The sequence below is a fragment of the Plasmodium relictum genome (genome assembly GCF_900005765.1).
Source record: "Plasmodium relictum strain SGS1 genome assembly, chromosome: 7".
Lineage (NCBI taxonomy): Eukaryota > Apicomplexa > Aconoidasida > Haemosporida > Plasmodiidae > Plasmodium > Plasmodium relictum.
This window is the reverse complement of record NC_041685.1, coordinates 680,945-698,944: the sequence shown is the minus strand read 5'-3', so window position 1 is coordinate 698,944 and position 18,000 is coordinate 680,945. Positions and strand designations below refer to the sequence as shown.

At 17.7% G+C, this 18,000-nt stretch overlaps 5 protein-coding genes across 5 annotated transcripts; 2 read left to right on the top strand and 3 right to left on the bottom strand.

Moving 5' to 3' along the window:
* Positions 1–717: 717 nt before the first annotated feature.
* Positions 718–5,193, bottom strand: PRELSG_0717900 (conserved Plasmodium protein, unknown function; the record flags this gene model as incomplete). Its single annotated transcript, XM_028675875.1, has 1 exon — positions 718–5,193. One exon carries the CDS (start codon positions 5,191–5,193, stop codon positions 718–720), a length of 4,476 nt encoding a protein of 1,491 aa, XP_028532421.1.
* Positions 5,194–5,958: 765 nt separating this feature from the next.
* PRELSG_0717800 (conserved Plasmodium protein, unknown function) lies at positions 5,959–6,877 on the bottom strand (the record flags this gene model as incomplete). Its single annotated transcript, XM_028675874.1, has 4 exons — positions 5,959–6,015; positions 6,136–6,209; positions 6,305–6,415; positions 6,568–6,877. The coding sequence occupies 4 exons, from the start codon at positions 6,875–6,877 to the stop codon at positions 5,959–5,961; spliced, it is 552 nt and encodes a 183-aa protein (XP_028532420.1).
* A 1,430-nt stretch (positions 6,878–8,307) lies between these two features.
* On the top strand, positions 8,308–11,112 carry PRELSG_0717700 (CS domain protein, putative; the record flags this gene model as incomplete). The annotated part of the gene is made up of 1 exon (XM_028675873.1): positions 8,308–11,112. One exon carries the CDS (start codon positions 8,308–8,310, stop codon positions 11,110–11,112), a length of 2,805 nt encoding a protein of 934 aa, XP_028532419.1.
* A 595-nt stretch (positions 11,113–11,707) lies between these two features.
* PRELSG_0717600 (chaperone, putative) lies at positions 11,708–13,662 on the top strand (the record flags this gene model as incomplete). The annotated part of the gene is made up of 9 exons (XM_028675872.1): positions 11,708–11,825; positions 11,963–12,075; positions 12,227–12,291; positions 12,430–12,526; positions 12,729–12,836; positions 13,065–13,118; positions 13,205–13,254; positions 13,333–13,393; positions 13,585–13,662. The coding sequence occupies 9 exons, from the start codon at positions 11,708–11,710 to the stop codon at positions 13,660–13,662; spliced, it is 744 nt and encodes a 247-aa protein (XP_028532418.1).
* Positions 13,663–14,931: 1,269 nt separating this feature from the next.
* Positions 14,932–16,500, bottom strand: PRELSG_0717500 (long chain fatty acid elongation enzyme, putative; the record flags this gene model as incomplete). The annotated part of the gene is made up of 1 exon (XM_028675871.1): positions 14,932–16,500. One exon carries the CDS (start codon positions 16,498–16,500, stop codon positions 14,932–14,934), a length of 1,569 nt encoding a protein of 522 aa, XP_028532417.1.
* Positions 16,501–18,000: the final 1,500 nt, after the last annotated feature.

The following is an 18,000-nucleotide window of genomic DNA, read 5'->3' as shown; positions in this document are numbered from 1 at the left end:
AATATGTAAATATATACATATAGAACAACTATAACAGAAAAAAAAAAAAAAATGAACAAATTTAAAGTTTTATTTAGAAAAAACTTTGAACAATTTTTTTTTTTTTCTAAAAAAGGAGTAATAGTAAAATAACTTTTAGAACTATAATTGAAAATGTTCTAATGATTATATGTAAAAAAAAAAAAAAAAATACACAATATATTATTTTTTCTAATTTTACGCTTTAAAAAGAAAAAAGAAAATACAAATAATAATAGACTTAAGGGATTTATTCATTTACTTACACTTTTAATTTTTTTTTTTTTTTTTTTGGCATCTTACAATACTTGTGCAAATATTTATATATTTTACTATAAAAAAAAAATTAAATTTTTTTATTTACGATTTTTCTTTTTACTTCGTGTGCATTAATTTTCATTTTAATCTTTTTTATTTTTTAATCTTATTTTATAAATATAATTTTTTCACTATTATTATTTTAAATTATAAAAGAAAGCAATGTATTAAATATTTATAACTAAATTTATCTTTTTTTTTTTTTAGTTTATAATTATTAAATGTAAACAATAATAATATACAAAAAAAAAAAAAAAAAAAAAAAAATTATTTATTAAAAAGAAATAAAAGTAGTACTTAAAAAAATTGGAGATAATTAACTAGTGAAAATGTGTATATATTTTGTAAATAACTTGAATATATATATATATTTTTTTTTTCTTAAATATTTGTCCAATTATGAAGATTAACAAGTAGCATATTAGATAAATTTTCAACATCATTGTCACTTGAAATTGTTCTTAAATTTCTTTGTAAGAATTTTGAAAGTTTACTTTTTAAATAAAAATTAGACAATAATTTAGAAGAACAACAATTCTGAAAAAAAATATTTAGAAAATTTTTCCTGTTATGTAATAATTTTATATTTTCCTTTTTATCTATTAGGATATTTTCAATGTTTTCATTATCCAAAATTTTATTATTTTTATTAAAAAAATATTCAAATATGGATAACATTAAGTGTTTAAAAGAAGGAGAATATTTTTCCTCATTTTTTAAATTATTGTATACATTTTTATAAAAATCTATGAAATTAAACTCATTTAATATAATATTCTTTTTAATTAATATAATCATAGATGAAAAAAAAAAGTAAGAATATTCTTTAAGAAAAATAATATATACTTTAAAAAGGCATGAGAAAATATTTAAATCCTTATCTATTTTATTATTAGAGTTGTATGCTTCCTTTAAATCATTCTTATTTTTCTCATATCCTATTAAATTTTCACAAAATTCTTCTAAGCTTTCTTTTATTTCATTTTTTTTATCATTTAAATTTTCAAAATTATTTAAGTAATTTTCAGTTTTCTTTAGATGTAACAAAATTATAAAAGCTTCATTCAAAATTTTTATATAAATATAATTGTTACATAATGTATATAAGTACTTATTACTAAAGAAGCTTTCGTAAAATTTTATGATTCGGAAATTTGATAAAAAAGAATTTTCATTTAAAAGAGAAAATAAAAAATGAGATATTAATGATGAAGTTATTATAGGAAAATATATTTTTGCACAATTATAATAATACTGTCCTTTCGTTATTTTTATTCTATTAAAAATTTTTGTATGTATATATTTTTCATTTCTTTTTTCAAGCAATTTAAATTCATCATATAAATATATTAAAAAATAAAAAAAGTTTTGAAATTCCTTCATTAAGTTTATCTCGCTTGCAAAATGAAGGAACTTTTCTGGAAGTATTTTTATTATATCAAAATAAATAAAAATAGATATTATTTTACATTCATCTATTATTTCCTCATTTTGCTCACTTTTTTGAAATAAATTTTTTGATAATGATACATTTCTATTGGGACTATTCTTATATTCAGTATTATTTATTTCTAAATTTTCATGGACATTTTTCTTCTCCTTTTTTTCATTGCTTAATTCTTTTTCTTCTCGTTCTTTTTCTTCCTTTTCTCTTTTCTCTACCTTCTGTTCATAAGCATTTAAATATTTTAATAATATATTTAAAGAATATTGTAAATTCATATGAAATTTATAAAAAAAGCTTTTCATAACTGTTGCTATTAATTTTTCCGAATTTACATTTTTTAAAAAAATATGAAAAAAAAATAAATAATTTTTCCCATTTCTATTTAAAACAACTTGATTTTTTAAAAATAGAAATAATAAATATTGCTTGCTATTAGTTTTTTTTATTTTATGAAATATTATTTCATTGTTTTTTACAACATAAGTTTTGTCTTTATCAGAAATTAAATAAAATAATATTTGCAATAAAACTGATAATGATATCACATCATTACTTTTATTGATAAAATAACCTAAATATTCCCATATTTTTTTTGATATATAAAAAAAAAAAGGATTAATTGATGAACTGATATAAAAAAGAAATTCAAGAAATACGATATATATTTTATAATTACATAAATTGTCATTCATAAAACAATTTAACTGAGAAATAATAATTGATGATAAAAATTCATAAGGAAAACAAAAATAACTGTCTAAATCTCCTTTTTCTTTATTTATATATATTTTTTTTTCTTCAAAATCATAAATATTATCAGTTGTATTTTTATTATTAATTAATATATATAATAATTTCTTTAAAAGTTCAATATGAATTATAGAATTTTTAAAATAAACGAATTTATATTTATTATTAATCACCTCTTTCATTATATTCATAAAGATGACACTTAAAATATTTAAGACAATTATATCATATTCAGTAAAATTATTAATTTTTTCCATTTTTGTATTATTATGAATGTCATATTTTAATATTTTCTCTCTAACTGAATCAAAGTTACAAATATTTTCTTTCTTAGTATTAATCTTCCCATTTTCATGTGATGATATACCATCTCCTTTATAAATATTATATTCATCTTCTATTCCTTCACCAACATTTTTCCATTGATTGTCAAAGGTATCTGATATATTTACAATGTTTTTTTCTTTATTTCTTATGTTGTTTTTCTTTTCATCATTTAACTCACTAAAGAAATATAGTTTCTTATTAAATTCAATAAATTCATTTTCTTCTATATTATATTTAACTAAATTTGATTTATCTTTTGTATATTTATCTATTTTGTTTATTATATTATTAGGTATAAAAATAAAACTAGTAAAAATTATTTGCTGTATAGATTTCATATATAAATGAAATTCGTCAAAGAAGCAGACTTTTGTAGTATCATTCTTTTCACTAAAACAATATTTGTATATTATCAATGTATCAGTAAATTTAATAAACATATCTAATAAGACATATTCAATTTTTTTTATAATTATATCAAAATCACTTAAAGTATCCTTTTTTTTCTTTTTTTTTTTCTTTTTAAATTTATTCCATATAAAACAAAGTATATATCTGAAAAAGCAAATATATTTTTTTATTTTTTTTTCAAGGAAAATAAAAATTGTTATAATGCGATTTATACTTTTTTCTTGCACCTCTTTTTTATAATTAATTAGAAAGTTTTTATTTAAATGCAGTCTCTCCAATTTTAATTTAACAATTTTTTCTTTTTCTTCTAAACCACAAATTTTTACTTTCTTATCTTCATTTTTCTCTTTCTTATTTATTATTTCACTACAAAAAAATAAAAATATTTCATTATTTAAATGGTTTGTTTTTTCTATTATTGTATAAAATATATAAAACAGCATATAATATGTTTTATCAAAATTATATAAAAATTTTTTGACATTAAAAAAATTTTTTGTTATATTTTTATCATAATAGATTTCGTAAAAAATTTTCTTATTGTGTAAGTAAATAGATATATGATCAATCACTTTATTTAAACTTTTATAAAATAACATAGTCTGTTTAGGAGTATCTTCGATATTTTCATTATAATAAAAAACTAGCAAAATAACACTTTTTAATATATCACTAAAAAAATAATCTAAAAAGAGTATATAATTTTTTTTATGTAGGCTTTTTATTATATCATTTAGCATATCATTAAACACGTAAAAAAATCTTTTAAAAAAATTTTCATTCATGTATTGTGTAATTTTTTTTGCTTTGAAAAGAGTACATATACTTATTTTTAATAAATTTAAATTGATATTCGTTAATTTCATTTCAGAAGCAAACTTATTTTTTTCTTTTTTTTCTTCGACATTTCCATTATTACCGTTATTATTTTTTATTAAAACAATATTGTTTTCATAATTACATATATATATGCAATCTAATAATTTTTTTTCTTTTTCAGTTGATTTATTTTCATTATACTTTTTTTCTGTATAGATATAATTTTTTATATAATCATCATAATCTTCATTCTTCCTTTTTTTAAAATACATATTATTTATTAATAAGTTATTTTTTTCAATTGAATTAAAATCTTCTTCATTATATAAATCAGGAAGATAATGCTTTTCATTATTATTATCATCTAATTTTTCATATATATCTTTTTTTATTATAATCAATTCATTAATATAGTTAGTGCAATCAATGTTGCTATTCAAAAAATAATTGTAAATTTTATCATTAAGATCTAAAATGAATTCTAGTAAAGAAAATACCATATTCATATAATCACAATTTTTTTCATTTATATAAATATAAATATTGTTAATTTGTTTTTTATTAATATATTTTAAATCATTTCTTAAAAACATTTTATCTATTAATTCACTGCTAAAAGAATTTTTTTCTTCGTAAATAGTTAAATTTTCAATTAATACATATGTTAATTCAAATAAAATATGGTAAATTCTTTTTACTTCAATTAAATACAAATCATTATAAGAAAACAATAATATATCAAATATTCTTTTATTAAAATTGAGAATTATTAATATTTCAATTATATCTAATGAATTCAGATTTTCTATAATTTTAGTAAAAACTATATATTCTTCATATACAGTATAATATTCTTCAATAAGACCATTATATGAAAAAAGAAAATCATGAAATTCGTTTTCTTTTTTCAATTTATTTATGTAGGTATTTATATTTTCAATAATATTGTAAAATACATTTTCATTTTTTATATCTTTAAATAAATTTAATGTATTCTTCAAAAAAATGTTACTGTTTTCTTTAATTTGGTTTAAACCATCAAGGTTATTATTTCCTCTTGATGTATCATTATTTAAAAGTTTTCCAGTACTTTCATTATCCATTTTAAAAAATACGAAAAAAAAAAAAAGTTATAATTCACTAAAAAATTGTTGAAGATAATTAATATATTTCTACTATTAATTTTTACCTTACAATAACTTTTTTCAAATTTAAAAAAAAAAAATTTTATGATAGTTCCAATTAATATTAGCACAGATGTTTTTAAAAATATTGCAGAAAATAAAAAATAAAAAATTGAAATTTCTTATAATTTAACAAAACTTCATTTCTTTGAAAAGAGAAAATAAATAATATATATAAAATAACTTCTTTTATATATATGATTTTAATTTAACATCTTAGAAATAACATAAAAGTACAATTTCCAATAACTATTTTTCTAAATTGAGTTATTAACAAATATTTTAAAATATATAAAGGAATAAAAATTTAATAAAATTTTTTTTACATATTACAAAAAGATAAACAAGTTTTATGCTCTTTTAAAAAAATTAAAATTTTATTTATTTGAGATTTCTATATTATAAAAGAAATAATATTTTTCCAGGTTCTTATTTTAAACAAAATAACTTAGCTTTTTTAAATTGAATTTTTTTGAATTTTATAATTATCTTTTAATAAAATTTAATATACGCAAAAAAAAAAAAAAAAAAATTAAATAAAATAACTTTTTAAATAATTTAAAAAAAGAGAGAAAAAGGCAATAAAAAACATCCTTTTTTTTTTATTTATTTAAAAAAAATTATTATGAATGTAGATGCATTAGGCACACCTAAAATTTATAAAAAAAAAAATAGAATTATATTTTAGTAGAATAGTTCTTCATTATTTAAATCTATTAATTCCCCTATATTATTTTGGATCTATAAAATGAAAAAAAAAATCAAAAATACATATATACATTTATATGCGTATAGTATTATATATTTTTTTTAAAAGAGTCATTGATATAATCTTATAAATATTTTAAAATATGTTCAGACTTCAAACTGGTCATATATATTCACTGATGGAATTTTTATTATCACTATTGGGGCTTGCATAGAATCTAAAGAAGCTATATATATTTATGAAAAAAAGAGAATATTTATATATATAAAGATTGAAAAAAAATATAATAAATGTATTTATATGCTTGTATATTATAATAACCCTCGATTTCTGTATCAACATCTAAAGAATTTCCGTCTTTTTTTAAATTATTTTTGTTTTCTGAGTTGAAATCTTTTTCATCATGAGTATATTTAATGGAAATATTCCTGTCTACAAAAGTTAAATTAGGGAATGAAATATTTTATTTTAATTTTTTTTTTATTAAATAAAAAAGATATTTGTATTTATAAGTGAAAAGAAGTGTAAAATGATAACAAAAATAAAATGTAATCTTTTTTTTTATCTTTTTCTTTCTATTTTACTTCTTTTAATATATCCTTTTAATTCATTATGTATTTTTTTTGACAATTTTTCTTGTTCTTTCATTAATGTTCCTAGATTTTTTTCTTTTTCTTGCATTTTTTGTATATTCATATTCATATTTTCGTTTTCTTCTTTTTCTTCACTTTCTAATAATATTTTCATTAATTTATCTTTTTCTTCATTTGGTAAATTTTCAGAATAATCTTTGTAGTAGACATTAATAGGTGGCTTTATTACTTTTGATAAGGCATCAATATTTTTATTAAATGAAAAGAAAAGAAAAATAAAGAACAAATAAAATATAGACATTTTTGTTTTATTTTATACTGTTATATTTTTATTTAATAAGTAGCCAAATATAAGTGAATTATGAAATTTTAAAAAAGAGCTTCAAGGGAGGAATGGGAGAAAAAAAAATAATAATTAAATATACTTAGACAAAGAAATTTTATTTTTTTCTTACTATTATTTCAAAATGCATTCTCTGTATAACTTGAGCAAGTAATTTTTCATAAAGTTTTTGAAATCCCTATTTGGGTATAAAGGAACATTTATTTATAGAAATATATATATACATTTGAGTTTTAAATAATAAATTTAATAAATAAAATGTTTAAAATTTTCACAGAAAAATTAGTCTGAATTATTTTAATTTATATTAAATTATATAATAGCCTGTGTAAATACAGAAAAGAAAAAAAAAAAAAGGAATTAAACATATATTTTTTTTTATCCTTTTATTATTGTAGTGCCTCAAAAAGTGAAAAAGAAAATTAAGAATTATTTAATTTCTTATTAATGTTGGACATATTTAAATTATTATTTTAATCTATTATATTTTCTAAAGTTAGCATTATTATTTTAATATTTATATTAATTGATATAATCTCCTAAAAATTCCCATTTTATTTTGTAATATATTTTGATATTATTAGGGAGAATTAATGTAGTTCAAATAAATATGTATACTTTTTCTCTTTTAAAAAATAATAGGAAAATAATGAAATATACTATTAAAATAATATAATTCAAAATTTTATGTAAATAGAATAGTTCAGTGAATAACTCTTAACTTTTAAATATAACATGGGATACATTTTTTTAACTATAAAAAGTTAAAATGAACATGAGAAATAATTAAAATTCAGCAAATAATGCTACATTTCATTCCATAAAGCCATAATTTTTTAATAACAAAATATTTAAGAATTTTATTAATATAATTCACTAAAAACTTTCATATTTTTGATATTTAAGATAATATTCAAGATAAGCGAATATTCTATTGAGAAATAACCTATCAATAAAAGAATTTAAAAAAAAAAAAAAGATTAACTAAATTACTTTTTTATTTAACAATTTTCAATTTTGAAAAAAATTTTAAGATGTAGCAAATTTATATATATATAAATATTTTTTCCTTATGGTACTTTTATGTAGCTTTAAAAAAAAAAAAAATGTTTAAAATGAAGAAAGGTAAGCTTAAATATGACTTAAAAAAGTTATAAATAAAAAGGTTTAATTAAATTTATTTTTGCAATTTTTACGTAAAAACTTTTATATATATATATATAATAGTTCTACTTATAAATAATATATATATATATATACAATAAGTAAAAAAACTATTTATACAAAGATATAAGGTGTTATCTTCTTTTCTTCTCTTTTTTTTTTTGTTTTTCTTTATTTTATCTCTAAGTTCATCATGTGTATTAAATAAAAATATTTTCTAAAAGATGACAAAATGGTGGTTAATACTAATAATTATGATAAATTGCATAGAATATATAAATACATTAAAAATAAAAAAAAATTTGATATTAACTTATAGGAGAGAGAGAGAAAAAAAAAAAGTATACTCAAAGTATTTTATAAATAGTTTTTTGCATTTAAAAAAAAAAAAAAGAAATTCTGAATTTTTTCGAATTTTCAAGGGATGCGGAACAACATGTTCATATGAATGGGTAGAGTCGGATGATAATTTAGAAATAAAAATTAGATTATCACCAAATATAAATTCAGAAGATATACAATATAGATTGACATGTGATTACATATATGTTAAATTAAAAAATAAGCCAAAAAGTGCAATTGAAGGAAAGCTAAAAGGTAGCGTAGATGTAAATCTGTCTACATGGTTTATAGAAAAATTTGAAGATTACAGTGTAATGAATATATTTTTAAAAAAAAAGAATAGGGGAATAAATGAATGGGTAGGAGTACTGGAAAAAGAAAATATTTTACACATATCTTATGACAATTCACCAGATACACATAAGCTTTCCAATTCTTCATCCCAAAAAAAAATAGGTGAAAACGTACTATTATATACACAATATTTTGAAAATGCAAAATATGATGATGTATATAACTTCTTACTTAAATGGACGAGCAAAAAAGCAATAAATCAAAATGATTTTGGAATTCCTTCAATGAAACTAAAAACAAACATAATGCAAAATGAATATGGATTAGAAATTATTATTAGTGGATATGATCTAAAATGGGAAGCAGAAGATAGCTTATTATTGAAATTGAGTTCTTTTGAAAAAGGAATTGAATTAAATGTATATAGAGGAAATGTGGCAAGTGGGATTAAAGGATTACATGGAAATATGATAAGCTATCTTGTACAGGATTGTGAAGAAAGAATCATAAAGAAATTACAACATGATTTAAAAGGTGTATTTTATTTAAATCCAATGTCTAAAAAAGTAGAAACACTTATGCATAAACAATCACCTCAAAGAAATTATAGTTATATTACAGGTAAAGATAATAAAAAAAAATATATCTCTATAAATGATGAAGATTTAGATATTTCTAACATAGATGCAAACGATTTGGACAATTCGAAGAATAAAGAAGACAAAACATATGAAAAAAAAGATGAAATAAAAAAGGATTCTAAGGAGGAAGAAATAATAGTAAAAGATTTAAAATTAAATTCTAAAGTCAAATTAGAATGTGATGACAAAAGCAAGGAACCTGAATTTATGAAAGATTGGTCCGAAGAAAAAAAAATAGAATTTAGAAGAAATTCTGTTTTAGAACTAAAAAAAAACTTAGAGTTATCTCAAGAAAATAAACTTACTTTAAAATTAGAAGATTATATTGAGCATATGAAATCATCCTTTGATTTAACAGAAGAAGAATCTAAGTTGATATGGAAAAAAGGATTATTAAAATCAGATGAACAAAAAAATAGAGAAAAGTTTTATAGGTTTACTGAAATTGAAAATTTAACTGATAAAATAGAAATGTATGATGTGAATAAAACAGATGAAAATGAATATTCATATGTATATTTAAAAGACAAAAACGAAAATTCGGTAAAAGGAACTCATAACAGTATAATGGGGAAGTTAACTAATGAAGAAGATGAAGAAAGTTCTAAGACAAATGATAGTGATGAAGAATTAATGAGAAATGAAAAGACAAAGGAAAATAATTCTTATATAGATTTAAGTCCAAGGGTCAAACAAAATAGTATTAATAAACAATTTTTTAATTGCTTAGAGGGAGAATTATTAGATCCTACTGAGGATAGTAAATTAACATTGTATGACATTTATATGAAAAGTGATGACAATGAAAAAAAAAAAATGAGAGAAAAATGGAAAATCAATGAATTGAGGTTAAATACTTTAATAGAAGAATTAAAATATTTAGATTACGACATGATTCCAACAGTTTGTAATAATTATAGGGATGTTTTGTTAAGTGATGAATATATATGTTTAATGAAAATAAGACTTCAGGAAAATCCTCCTAAAACAGTAGAAGAAAAAAAATATTTACAAATAGTTAATTCATTTGTTATAAGTTTATATGATGATATAAAAATTGTAATGGAACATGAAGAAAAGGAGCACTTAAAAAAGATACAGCTCATATGTGAAAAAGCAATACAAGATGAAAAGGGATTAAATGATTTTATTGAATCAATGAAACCTTTATTAGATTATTCGTTTCTAGGTTATATTAAACATGCAATAGAAATGGAAAAAAAACATATACAATCTCAAAATAAAGATTTTAGGGAAAATCCAACTGATTGGTTAATTATTTTAATGATTATTCAAAAAGGAATTTATTCCATTTTACAAAAAGACATATGGGAAGACGTTATACATATTTCTTCTATAATTTGCCACGAGCAACCAAATGTAAGAAAAACAATTTTAAGGACAATGGTTGCATCTATGCCAAAAGCTGATTGGATATTTTTTAAAGATATTATTAAAACATTATATAAAAGTGTTCAAGAAAAAAAATTAACAGCTAATCATTTTCCAGATTTTCCTCACATTCCAGAAGCTATTTTTCAATTAAATTATGACATAGAGCAAATATTACCTGATTGGTTCATAAAAGAAATGCTCGATGAATATGATAAATCTGTTATTGAACAATTAAAGTCGAAAAAACCTTTGTTTTGGAAAATGAAAGAAACAAAATGGGACAAAAATTTTGTACAGGATTTTAAAAAATTACAAATTGAAAAATATAAGCAATATGTAAATAAAAATGCAAATTAATTTTAAAAATATATATATATATATTAATGGATTATTATCACAATAAAACATTTAAAAAAAGAAAAATCATAATGAAATAAAAGTCTTGAACATAAAATAAAATAAAATAAATCATTCACGTAATATTTGTTGAATAAATATAAAAATTTCCTTAAATATATTCACAGATAAATAATTATAAATTCATTAATTTTATAAAAAAATAAGATCTAAAAAAGTTTATAAATAGGTATATGAATTACATTACAATGTTTATTTTTTTATATAATTTATGAATATTGCAAATTGAAAAAAAAAATTTATAAAGTAAAATTAAATAAAGATTTAAATTTTATTATTTTAATAAATAAAATATTATTTATTATTTTATGAAAAAAAAATAAAAAAAAATAGCTAAATAAAATGATAAATAAATCATATAAAAATATTTTTATATTCAACAATAAAATTTTTTTTTTTTTTTGTTGTATTATTGAAGAATTGGATATTATTTTTTGATTTTTATTTTAAATACTTCTTGTTTCGTAATTATATATGTAAATATTTTAATAATAATAAATTAAAACCTACAAAATAAATAATAAATTTTTAAGCCATGAAACTATTTAAATATTTATCTTTATTTGGGAGATACAATATAATAAAGATATTAAGCTACCATAGCAATTCTACAAAATTAATTAAAAGATTTTTTATAAGTAAAAATAATGAATGTGTGTAAAAATAAAAAAAACCTTCAAATTTTATATTTTCCTATTTTATTAAGGACTTGTGCATTTTACAAAATATAAACTGAAAGTATATAAGATTATTAAATATACCCCCTTTTTACTTATTTTTTTCTTTATAGTTAATAATAAATATAATATAGTAGATATTGATAATATAAAAAAGACTAAAAAATTGGAATGTCATAATTGCCATAACAATATCAATGTGGATGTAGTACCTTTTTTTTGTAAAGTTTGTTATTGAAAATTTTTTTTTCTTTATTTTATTATATATATGTGTATAAGAAGATTTATTCTAAATTAAATCAAGTATATGTATATATATATGAAATAATATTGATAGATTTTTATTATTTTTTCTAATTATTTCCTTCTCTTTTTAGAGTTGTAAAGCGCTAGTTAATGTAGATGTCTTTAAAATTTTTAATATTTTTGAACTTTTTGATTTGTATAGGAAAAAATTTTGAAAAGAGAATTACATAAATATATGATATGAAAAATGAGTGTGATATATTTTAATATGCTATTATATATGCATATTTCATTTTTATTATAATTATCATTATTCTTTTTAATTTTTTATTAGAGAAGTAAATTATGATATAGATAAAGCTTTTTTAAAAAAAAAATTTAATGATATACAAAAAATATACCATCCTGATAAAAATGCTCAAAGTTGTGAAGTAAATATAAAAAATTAAAATGAATGTTCTTAAAAAAATTACATAAAATATATTTTCTAAAATAAATATCTCCAAATTAATATAAAATAAGTATTTGTGTATGGGATATCCATATGAAGAATCATAATGTTGAAATAAATTTAATAATAACAAAAAACTTTTTTGAGTTATAAATAATTTTATTTTTTCAATTTAATTATAGTTAGAGAAAATAAATGAAGTATCAAGTTATTTAAACAATGCATATAAAACACTACTTAACGATATTGATAGGGCATTATATTTAATGGAAATTCTCTATAATTATAAAGTATAAACCTTACAAATAAATAATTTAAACTATTATTATTTTTAATCTTTTAATTGCTCTTTTTATACTTATTTTATTTGATTATATAAATAGTTTTACATTTTTTTTTTTTGTTTTTTAATTTAAAATGTCACTCTTTTTTCATATTTGTCCTACACACTTAGTATAATTATACTTAAAAATAAAGTGATAAAATATATATATATATGTTTTTTTATTTTTTTTAAGATACCAGAAGAAGAAAGTATGGATGATGAAGAGTTTTTGACTGAAATTATAAAAGTATAATTATTTTTTTTTTTTTTTTTAGCTATTTATATTTATTATAAAGTTGTAGATACATATTCATCTATTCTTCTTTCTTATAGATTAATGAAGAAATAAATAGTTCTAATGCTAACATTGAATTATTAACAAAGTAAAATAAAAATGAAATATTTTCTTTATTTCTTTTTATTGTTTTAATATTTTTTAATTAATTTATAAAATATCTTAGGAAATACAAAGAAATGTATGAGAATTATGTTAAGAGTATAAAATTATATTTCAAAGAAATGGTAACTTTTTACTTTTAATTATTCATCTTAAGTATTACTATTTTGTATTCACTTAAGCATTTAACTTTTTTATCATATTATTTTATTTTTTTAGTTTCTTTTTTATTAATTTTAAAATACTTTTCATCTTAAATTTACAGTTCTAATAATTACTTTATTTTTAATATATATTTTCCAATTTTTTTCTATAGGATTTTGACAACATATTAAATGCTTTAAAAAAATTAAAATTTATAAATAGAATTTTAGAACGATTACAAAATTTTTAACTTTACTTAAAAGAAGACATTAGTGTTTTTTTTTTTTTTTTTTTTTTTTCGCTTTTGTATTTTGTCAATTTATTGAAAAAAAGCAAATTTTTAATTTGAAGGACAAAAAAAAAAAAAAAAAATAAATAAATAAATATATGTACATGATGCTAAAATTTTTTATTGGTAAAATATTTGTATCAAAAGCTATTCATATAAAATAATATTTTATATAATATATATATATATATAAGAATACAATTCAACATCATATAATCTCTTATTTTTTTACATTTCATTTCGTTACATTATTTTTAATAATACTAATAAATATTTTTATATATTCTTATATTTTTGTCTTTTTTTTTATTCATGTTATTATATTTTTTTTTACCCATTTTAGAATTTTTCATTTTATTTTTTTGATATATTGTGTTTTCATAAATATTTTAAATAAATATTTTGATAAATTTTTCCCAATTTTTTTTATTTATTGGCACTTTAGAACTAAAAAAAAAGAGTAGTTCCTTTATTAGTTTGTATATCTCTTTTTACAATTCATAAATTTTTGTTAAATTTTTTGTAAATAAAAATTTAAAAATTTTTTTTTAGATAATAATTAAAAAAAAATGTTGCATTTTTTATAAAAAAACCTAAAAATAGAAGAAAATTAAAAAAGTGAAAACAAGAGTTAAAAAATATATACTATTCCCGTAATTATGTATGTATAAATTGAAAATAATTTTTTTTTTTTTTGAAATTGATAAATATATATAATGTATTTTAATTCATAATTTCATCGAATATTTTTTAAATAAAATTATATGTTTATATATGTAGCTTAAAATATATAAACATTTATAAATAAAACAATTATTTTAATAATTAGACATATAATAAATAGGTAAATATAATTTTAGTGAGAATGAAGATAATAAGTTATTAAAAAAAAAAATTGGAGACAATATAAATAAATTTGACAATAAATTAAAATAAGAAAAGAAAAGAAAAGATGATACGAATTTATATAAATAACATAAATTTATGTTTAAAAAAAAACTCTATGCTTTATTATTATATTTTTTTATTTTACATGTTTTATTTAAAAAATATTAAAATATATCAAATTAAAAAAAATTAGGATGATAAATTGAAATCTTACCTTTTTTTTTGTTTTTATTTTATTTTTTCCTTTTTCTATAATTCTTTTTTTAGTTAAAAATTAATGTAATTATTATTATGAATATATTAACAATTTTTACGTATTTTATTAGAAAAATTTAATAGAGGTTAATAAAATTTTAGTTTTTGAGTTTTATTAAATATTTTTGTTGAATAAAGTTCAATTAACCACCTTAAAGCCCCGTGTACACATAAACCTAATAAGGCATCATTATAGACCTTTAATCCGTAATATATTGGCAATATTAAACATACAATGTAAAATAAATAATTTTGAATGATTTGTTTTATTATATAAAGAAAACTAAAATTACCTTTGATACTTGATTGATCTGTTTTCATATTTTCTAAATTTATAGAAATGTTTTCAATTGGTGATTTTGATATTATATATGATATGATTGATGAATTGTAAAGATCTTTTAATGATGTATAAAAAGTAAAGAATGTTTTTTTTCTCTTTTTTTTCAAATCATCGTTTGGTAAAGATTTTGTTGACGAAATATCATTCATTTCGTTATTATTTACTTTTTTATTAGAGTTATCTATTATTGAATCATTTGCAATTCTTTTAATTTTTTCTGAATAGAAATTTACAAAAAGAAATATATTATCATGTGCATAGGTAGCTAATCCATTAAAGCATAATAAACCAGTTTTAATCATATTTATAGTAATTTTTTTTAAAAGAGCCATATTCGAATAATATCTTTTTTTGTATTTATTGAAAAGATCTGTTTCCTCAATAAAATTTTTTTCAGATATTTTGCTTTTTATATTTTGATAATAATGCTTATTAAAGTAAAAAGAAAAATTTAATAATGTCAGAGTGAAAACGCATCCAACTGATACTTCAATAAATAATCTCAGAATATCTTTGCTTTTACATATCATTATAAATCCAATAATTCCTAATATATGAATACTTATTAGATAGGTAGCAACATTACTTTTTATATTTCTGTAATAATTGTTAAAATAAAAATTTAAAAACAGAAATGCGTAAGTTAAATATAAAGTAAAGCTTGCAATCGCATTATTCACGTAAACTGGATTATCTACATGTTTTATAGCATAATATGAGATAAAAATTCCTACAAACATTTGAAATATTTGTAAACATGTAATAAACTTTCTCATTTTAATAACAATTTTTGGTAAAATATATATAAAACCAAAATAAAAATACATAATGCTATGAACAATCAAATTAAAAAAGACAAAATAATGCGCGTGTGAAACTAATTCTTTTTGTGAATATAAACAATAAATAACGACACTTAAATGATGGTAGCTATGCAAAAATGTTAATTTTTTTTTTTTTAGAATTAAAAATAGTGTATCCCCATATTCAATAAACTTTGTCAATGTAAATATAGTTATAACTGCTCTTGTCTCGGGGCTATATTCAGTTTCTTCTACTATTAAGAATTTTAAAATAGTTTTGTCATATATTATTATTAGTAGCACACCAACAAAAGATAAAAATGACAATGTTAAATTCCAAATAACTTTACAAACTTTTGCTTCTATTTCTTTTCTTTTTTTCATGAATCTTTGTAAAATAAATATTGCAGGTATATATAACAATGATATTAAAAAAATTAACTTCTCATACTTTATAGCAAGTTCTCTTCCCTTTTTAGGTGTCCAATAATGTTCATTTACAATACTCATTTTGTTTTTCTCTCTTTTTTCCTTTTTTTTTTTTTTTTTTTAAATATTTATCCGTTAAAAACTCTTTTTTTTTTTTTTTTTATTCAATGTAAATTATATATGTTTATATTCACGTATAATTTAAAATATTAATATATTCATTTATTATTGAAATATAGAAAATTTTATATTCTTAAATTAGCATATTAAATGAAATTATTATATATTTAGTGTGCATTTATAAATTATGTATGTAATGTAATTTTATTTTCTCTTCAATTTTTTAAGCATGCAAAAAATGTTAGCATTTATTTTATTGAAATATTACCATTCTTCTAAGTGTTATATATAAAATAAAAAACAAAATAAACTTATATTAGTATATTTTATAAAACTTTCTTTTATATTAAGAAAGTTCCCTATTTTGTTTAAATTTTATATATTTAGATTAAAAAATATTTATTTAATAATAAATTATCATTCATTTGAAAATTTTAAATAAATATAATTAAAAAAAATCTAAAAATATACATTCAAAAAATTTTCACAGATTAAGAATTAAGAAACATTAAAAAATTATTCACATTCCACATTTGGTTTCTTTGAATATGTAAAAATATATGGAAATTTTTTAAATTACCTAGTTGTTAAAAATACTTGCAATACCAATAAATTATGCTATTTATGTGGTATCGTGAATTTTACTTCTTTTGTGATTATTTCTGTTATATTTAAAAAACATTTTTTTTCAGTGTAAACCAATTTTAGAATGATATTTTAAGCAATTTTTAATATTTTTTATTAATTTTTGTTAAGGCAAAAAAAAAAAAATTTATATTAAATAGAGTCGCAATGTAATGTAATTTTATTTTTTCTTTATATACATTAATTTTGTTCTATCCTTGAAAAAATAAAAACAGAATTTGTTAGAATAAAAAAATACATAAAACAATTTTAAACTTAAAATAATTATATCAAGATAAATTATAAAGAAATTACAAAAGCATAAATCATATATTACATAATTATAAAATTTTTTTTTTTTTTTTCATTGAAAGAATATTTTTTTCTTATTAGCAACTTTGTAATTAAAATACTTAAAAGGCATATTTTACTTAAAAAATTAATGAATTTATATTTACTTTTTAAAATAAAAATAACTAGATGAATGATACTGAACGATATTTAAGTTTTGTTAAACAATATAATAAATAAAAAATTATTCTAGTATTTAAGGCATTTCTTTCTTTCTTTTTTTATATACTCAAAAATTTCATATAAAAAGATATAATTTCTAATAATGAATAATACAAAGCAATATAAAGAATTTTCATCACCATTTAAATAAAAGATTCATTGTTTTTCAATAATTTAAAGTTATTTATAAATATATCAGTATACCTCTTATAACAAATTTTTAGACAAATGAAAAAAAAAAAAAAAAATTAATTTTTCATAAATAAATATTCATTATATAATGAAGTACTAATATTTATTATTTTCCTCATATTTGTCTTTTTT